The 7,720-nt window shown below is 45.5% G+C and overlaps 1 protein-coding gene across 1 annotated transcript in view; it reads right to left on the reverse strand.

Annotated features, from left to right (window-relative positions):
- The window catches only part of EGFR (epidermal growth factor receptor), a 158,601-nt gene that overhangs the window by 146,971 nt on the left and 3,910 nt on the right, over nucleotides 1-7,720 (reverse strand). Inside the window, exon 3 of the mRNA XM_010842153.1 lies at nucleotides 2,132-2,210. Coding sequence (XP_010840455.1) covers nucleotides 2,132-2,210 — 79 coding nt within the window. The remainder of the gene's footprint in view (nucleotides 1-2,131; nucleotides 2,211-7,720) is intronic.

Genomic DNA, 7,720 nt, shown 5'->3' on the forward strand with positions numbered 1-7,720 from the left:
GCTGCCACCTCTGCACGGTGGCCAAGGGCAGGTGCACTCAGTACTGCAGCTCAAGTTCACCTGCACCACAGCTTCCTGGGACCTGGCCTTTGTTGGGAGTCTGCAACACACAGCAAAAAAGAAAGCAGATCCAGGGTAAACACATCTGCTTCATACCAGCAGCAGGAATGGCCAAGAGGAGGATGCATGTCCTCTGTGAGTGCCGCGTTCTCCTCCTGCTCCTTGCCATGGATGAGGAAGAGGACTGTCCACAAAGTCCAACTTCTGGGGTATATGTTCCAGTCCTACACTACGTCAAAAGATAATGTTCCCTCTGCGCCAAAAGTCCAAACTGATAAACCACCCTGTTAATCATTTCCCTATCTGCAAGGAGCCCTGCCAAAAGCATGTTTCAAAACACGATCAGCTCAAATTAAATTGCTTTTGCTTTACATTAGGAAAAATTCCTCCAGGAAAACTATTTGACATAAACATGGTAACCATGTACTTTGTAAGCATTTAAACTCTAGGAATGACCTTTCATGCTTTGCTGAGCGCCTTTAGTGGGCATTTATCTAAGTGTCTAATGGTTGGCAGGGGGGTCTTGTCATTACCAGCACCCCAACTTCCAAACAAATGACTGATGTCACCAAGTAGCCCCAAGGTCATAGTGCCATAGGGAGGAATGCCCCATGTTGGTCTCCACCATGTCGATGTTGCAGTGACCAACATTTATTATCAAAACAAAAAGAAACAAGACTTCCTGATTATCACAGGTGTGTAATGTCTTGAAATAGGCTAGCATTTTTTCTACAGATGCTGCAGGAGCAACTGGACATTAGAGGCAAAAAAAAAAAATGAATGGTGACCTAAAGATCACACAGTATATTAAAAATGGACCAAAGGTTTAAGTCTAAACTGCAGAACTATGAAACTTTTATAAGAGAAAAGCCTCAGGATTTGGACTTTGGGGTGGAATTAGACATGACACCAAAAGCACAATCCATAAAAAGAAACTGATCACCTGTACTTCATAATGAGAAAGGTTTGCTCAGCAAAGACCCCGCTAAAGCTGTAGACTGGAGTTAATACTGCAAACCACATATTTGACAAAAGACCCACAAATATAACATATGAAAAGCTCTCAAAACACACAAATATTTGCTTTTGGCAACAACCTATCAGTCAAGGCAGGAAAGAGTAAAGAACCCCTTAGTGCTGATCTGATTGTCTCTTCTCCCTTTTGAAACCAAAACTGAGCATCAGGACTTGGTACCTGGAGGAGGAGGGGAGTCTGGTGCCCTGTGCCTGCATCCCACTCTATGCCACACAAGGACGTGGGGCTACACACAGCAGCAGAGTTCCTGGACTGGTTCTCACCGCGCCTCTCTGTGGAGGATGCATAGGTGATGGAGTGGATGCTCTGGAACCCAGAGACCCCCTGCTGCCTGTGGGCTGCCCACACCTCTGTCCTTCTGAGCAGAGACCACACCATGGACCCATCATGGCTTCCACGCTGGCAGTTACTTAATACAACAGGTTCAGCAACTGGAGCATCAATGTGGTCTCCAAACTGACAGGCACAGATAAATATACAGATGGAAAGACATGTTACAGTTTGTAAGAACAGGTCTCCTCAGGGAGTTGAGACCAGACAGAAGAAGGAAGCTTCTAGACTATTTGTACATTCAGGTATTGTTTGGCTTAGTTCAACCAGCATTTAGTCTAGGTATTAGGGAAAGTAAAGCAAAGAAAGAACAATGTTTCTCCACAAGCATGGTACCTCTGGAGACATGGGGGGCCTAAAGTATGGCTATGAGAAGGGCACTTTCTGGCCCTGTTGTGGCCTTTAGGGAAGTGATGGGTGTGTTGAGGGCCGACCTTCATCCGCCTTCCATCCCATCACGGTCCCACAGCTGTCATTCTGAACCCCCCCAGCACCACCCCCACAGGCAAGGGATACTCAGGAACTAGAAGCACGCCACAGTTTCTAGAAAGCTGCGAGGAACACATGCAGCCTGTTCCTGACTGTTCTCCCACCCGGGGAGGACAGCCAGGCCTGCAGTGTACTTTACCCGAGGGAGTCAGCTAAGGTGCCCACCCATACCCTCCACACCCTCAGCGCTGCCGGCTCACCAGCCATCGCCTTTACCTGGTAAAACACTGCAATCCTGTGAAGCTTTGCGAGCCAAACCAAACAGAACAAAGGCGTCAGAGCCTGCTCTGCCGCCCTAGCCCAGGGGACAATGTCCAGCTCTCTGTCACCGCCTTAGTTTAAAAGAAAAGGTGAGGGTGCACCCAGAAAAGCACCTCTCCGAGTCTTCTTCCCATGAGTCTTTCACTAACCCTAGCACCTAAGAGCCCATGGCCTCACAGGAGGTCCCCTTTTCCAGGAGCCTGGATTCCTGCTCTGGTCTGCTTCGGCTCTCTGCTGGACTTGGGTCGTTTAGTCTATGTGCTACCCAGCCTGGCTTCCCCTGGGCTGGCTCCACTCGGGAGGCTACATTTCTGTCACAATCACACATCATCAATCTATATATTAAACTAGGAAGTCTGTACGTGGGCACATGACACAGCATGCTTTTCACTGTTAAAGAAAGAAAAGGAAGACAAAAATTTCCCTTCTAGGTAAATAGCAAGACTGAGATTAGAAAATTAAGCAATTAAATGGGATAACAGCTTATGTTGTACAAATATGTATTTACTATTTTAACCACACAGGAAAATACTTTCACAATCTTAATATGATCTTTTACACTGAAATTCCCCAAGGTTCTATGCTAGGCACACTGATATGTTATTAAAAACAGCAGATCTAGCACAGAATACTGTCCGTTTCCACCCAGGTATACAAAGAAGGAAGATTTGCTCCAAATATCTTCTTTGGAATCTTTGCATCTAAGTAATTATAATTGGTCTCACTGAGACACTGAATGACATATCAACTCCTCTATTACCACATGGGTATTTGCTCAACAACTGTGCTGACATATTGGTACTAACATGGATTTCTGTACAATTTTCACTCTGCCTTTATAGGTCCTATGATGGTAATGAACTCAGTTTTCAAACACCAAAGCAGAGAAGGTTCAGATCTTTGGTTGTTGGTCAACTTCTCTCATTCTCTGTTTTATTCATCATATGTTCGTTGACCATTTACATGGCAATGCCAGTGATGGGGTGGCTGGCATTACAAAGATCTAGGGTAAGTGAAGGGGTGACATTCTAGTAGGGGAGGGACAATGCATGCCCAAGTAACTTTTCCTCAAGAGTGAGCTGTATCCTGTACAAATGAAATAAAAAGGAGGAGAAACTATTTCCTTGCAAGGGAGACTGTTGGAAGAAGCAGGGATCACTGAGATGAGCTCTGAAAAATTGATACAAAAGATATAGGTGAATGTGTGTGTGTGCGTGTGTGTGTGTGTGTGTGTGTGCATGGTTGTTTTGGCTGGTGTGTATGAAAATAGGTGAACCAAATAATAGAAATAAAAAAGAATTATTCTCTTGACATTAACTATATTCCTAAGTCCAGGCCACGCAATATACTGAAAGTTTCGATCAGTAAAGTGTTTAATAAATTTCAAGTTGATGAAACATCACTAATAGAATGTCATAAAAAACAGCAGCAGTACCTTAAATGAGATTTTTTAAATATCAAATGCCCCACTCGTTTCTAGGTAGTAATGGATGACTGCTAGGCTGGACACGCAGACAAGGACAATTGCAGTAAACGGACTGGATATTCCCAGTTTCTCGAAATGGCCGTGCAGGGAGCCCGCCTGTCTTTGTAAAGCACTGTGCTGTGGGGCCTCACTGACTCTCCCACACCACTGAAATCAGCCCCTCGGACTCAGTGTTCTTCTTAGCTCAGCAGATTTTGACTGGAGAGTTGATTTGCATGGATTCTTGTGCAATCCTATTTACAAACCAACTGGAAAAGAAAACAAAACAGTGCTCCAGTCCTGGAGTGCGCCGTGGAGCGTGGTGCTGCACCGTGGAGCGTGGTGCTGCACCGTGGAGCGTGGTGCTGCACCGTGGAGCGTGGTGCTTCACCGTGCAGCGTGGTGCTTCACCGTGGAGCGTGGTGCTTCACCGTGGAGCATGGTGCTTGCCAGCCGTAGGCAGCTACAGCACACTTGTGATGGGCCCGAGGGCCCGCCTCACTTCCCTGCTGGCACGGGCCTGCCTCCTGGGCATCCCGGTCAGGGGAGCCCTCACTTCAGGGAGCAGGCAACTTGTAAGCAAGTTCAAGAAGACGTATTCCCAAAATTTGGGTGGGGCACAGCTATATATCAGCTGTGATGTGACCAAAACCGGGGGAAAATGCAGGTTGACAGATGTGTTCCAAAGCACACTGGGTTTCTCTTTTGTTTCTGTTATTGTCGTTGCTAAGTCCGCTCCCCCATGAGCACAGTCTGAAAACTGTTTCTATTATAAAAGCCCTGAGATGAGAACTTCTGCCACAGTGTTTATAACTCGCTTGATTAAATGACCTCCAGAAGAAGGGCTCAAGCGAAAGGAATGCTGTCACACGTACCGAGGAACCTGAGGCCTCAGTCGTGGGCAAGGGAGGCCAGGCCATCAGAGGTGGCATTCCACCTGGTGGAGTTGACTGGTTCCTTTGAGCTTTGTCTTCCACTGTGCCAATCACAAGCCCACAGCCGGGGGCCGCCTAACCCTGCTCTCCCAGCGGGGGACAGTACCGCCACCTGGACACTCACTCAGTGACCCTCACTCAGTGACTTACAAATGTTCTGTGAGAGTTTTAAGAGGGTGATGAAGTGACTTCACTAGGGTGCTTTGCCTTCTTGAGGTTGTTCTTATATTGGTTTTCCATTAACATGACTGTAAGAATCTTCACCAAAGTTGTCTAAGATAGATTTCTGAAATACAATCTCATGGTTCAAATTCTGGATGGAAAGGTTTTGTTGAAATATCCTTCTTTAGAGAGCTCTTTATCTGGTAATTATAATGATAGGTTAGCCATTTAGCAAAAATAATCTGGATTTTGACAGCTTACTAATTGATATGTTGATATTGTTTAGTCACTAAGTCATGTCCCACTCTTGTGTGACGCCATGGACTACAGCCCACCTGGCCCCTCTGTCCATGGGATTTTCTAGGCAAGAATACTGGAGTGGGTTACCATGCCCTCTTCCAGGGGATCTTCCTGACCCAGAGACGGAATCCACGTCTCCTGCATTGGCGGGTGGATTTTTTACCCCTGAGCCACCAGGGAAACCCTCACTAATCGATTACAAAATTCTTTTTTGACTTCAATGCCTGGTTCATTTAGTAGTTGCAGTAGTTTATAACATGAAAATAAGGATCCCTAAATATAAGATATTCTTTAGTAATACTGTACATCTATTGCATCCTAGAACAGGCCACCCCAAAATATGCCTCAAAAGCATATTGATTAATTTGAATTAAAGTTACTTAACAAATAGCTGATGGCAGAAAAGGTATAAACCCCCCATTTTGACCCTCTTCTTTCCCCCAGAAAGTGGGAAGCAATCTCCCATGTGAAGGTGTCCTCCCTGTACCAAAAGGGTAGAAGGCATCTTTACTACCAGATACATGGAATTCAAAGCTGGGAAAGCCGTACAAGCAAACTCTGCCACTTAATTATTCTGCTCTCCCAAGCACAAGCCCCTCTGTTTGTTAAATCTTCACAAATAACTCTTCTTAATCTAAAAATGATATAAAAACAGTCTGCTCTGGTCAGTTTGGGGGTCCCATTTCTATGAGGCCTTTGTGCATATGAATTAAACTGTTTTTTCCCTCCTATTAATCTTTTTTTTGTGTGTCAACTTAATTACTAGACAAGCCTAAAGAATACAAGGTGGCTTCTCAGGTGGCTCAGTAGTAAAGAATCCACATGCCAATGCAGGAGCTACCGTGCTAAGTCGCTTTAATCCTGTCCGACTCTTTGTGACCTTGTGGACTGTAGCCTTCCAGGCTCCTCTGCCCATGGGATTCTCCAGGCAAGAATACTGGAGTTGCCATGCCCTTCTCCAGGGGATCTTCCTGATGCAGGAATCTAACCCACATCTCTTCTGTCTCCTGCATTGGCAGGTGGGTTATTTACCACTAGCGCCACCTGGGAAGCCAGCCAATGCAGAAGACATGAGTTCAATCTCCAGGTTGGAAAGATTCCCCTGGAGAAGGAAATGACAACCTGTTCCAGTATTCTTACCTGGGAAATCCAATGGACAGAGGAGCCTCGAGGGCTACAGTCCATGGGTCACAAAGAGTCAGGCACAACTGAGTGATTAAAGAACAACAGCAAAGAACACAAGAGTGGCAGAGAGAAATTATCCCCTCCCTGAAACATCCTAGGTAAGAACATCATGTATTCAGGGAACAGGTAGGATGTTTAAAATAATTAGGTATTAAAAAAAAAAATCTGTATTAGTCTCAAAAACAAGTGGTCTTTCACACTGAGTAAAAGAACACATCACTACTTATACTTTGTTTCTATTTTATAAACACAAACCAGGGAGAACCAGCTGGAAACTGGTGCTCAAGTTTGATGACATGCTCATAACTTTCAGTCCTGAGACAGCCAGGATGTAAATGCAGCAAGGTATTAAAGTTATGAAGTAACTGGTCATCCAGGAGGAGACTCAAAATGGAATCTCACAGTGACCATGTGGTCCTTTTCCCACGTGTTTTTGTGGATCTGGATGGGAGTCATGGTCAAAACAGATACTGTGAAACATTTTCAGCATGACTCAGAGCAAGTGGGAAGGGCGGGGAGCCAGGCTCTTTGTTCTCTCTTGGGGTTAATAGTGAGCACCTTAGACTGAGCCAGAACCCAGCAGGAGGAGGAGCAGAGCTGCTGCCCTGGAGGACTGGGCAGTGGACCTGAGGCCAAGCAGGGACCGCCGGCCACACGCAGTGGCTCCGCCCTCCCCGCTCCGCATCCAAGTGAAGGCTGCAGCTTACACTCTCGCTCAGAGAGGGCTAGTTTAACTCAGTCTAAGATACGATTGCACTCATCTCACACGCTAGTAAAGTCATGCTCAAAATTCTCCAAGCCAGGCTTCAGCAATACGTGAACCGTGAGCTTCCAGATGTTCAAGATGCTTTTAGAAAAGGCAGAGGAACCAGCGATCAAATTGCCAACATCCACTGGATCACTGAAAAAGCAAAAGAGTTCCAGAAAAACATCTATTTCTGCTTTATTGACTATGCCAAAGCCTTTGACTGTGTGGATCACAGTAAACTGTGGAAAATTCTGAAAGAGAATGGAATACCAGACCACCTGACCTGCCTCTTGAGAAACCTGTATGTAGGTCAGGAAGCAACAGTTAGAACTGGACATGGAACAACAGACTGGTTCCAAATAGGAAAAGGAGTACATCAAGGCTGTATATTGTCACCCTGCTTATTTAACTTCTATGCAGAGTACAGCATGAGAAACGCTGGGCTGGAAGAAACACAAGCTGGAATCAAGATTGCCGGGAGAAATATCAATAACCTCAGATATGCAGATGACACCACCCTTATGGCAGAAAGTGAAGAGGAACTCAAAAGCCTCTTGATGAGAGTGAAAGAGGAGAGTCAAAAAGTTGGCTTAAAGCTCAACATTCAGAAAACAGAGATCATGGCATCTGGTCCTAACACTTCATGGGAAATAGATGGGGAAACAGGGGAAACAGTGTCAGACTTTATTTTTCTGGGCTCCAAAATCACTGCAGATGGTGACTGCAGCCATGAAATTAAAAGACGCTTA

The sequence above is a fragment of the Bison bison genome, unplaced genomic scaffold (genome assembly GCF_000754665.1).
Source record: "Bison bison bison isolate TAMUID 2011002044 unplaced genomic scaffold, Bison_UMD1.0 scf7180017864171, whole genome shotgun sequence".
Taxonomy (NCBI): Eukaryota; Metazoa; Chordata; class Mammalia; order Artiodactyla; family Bovidae; genus Bison; species Bison bison.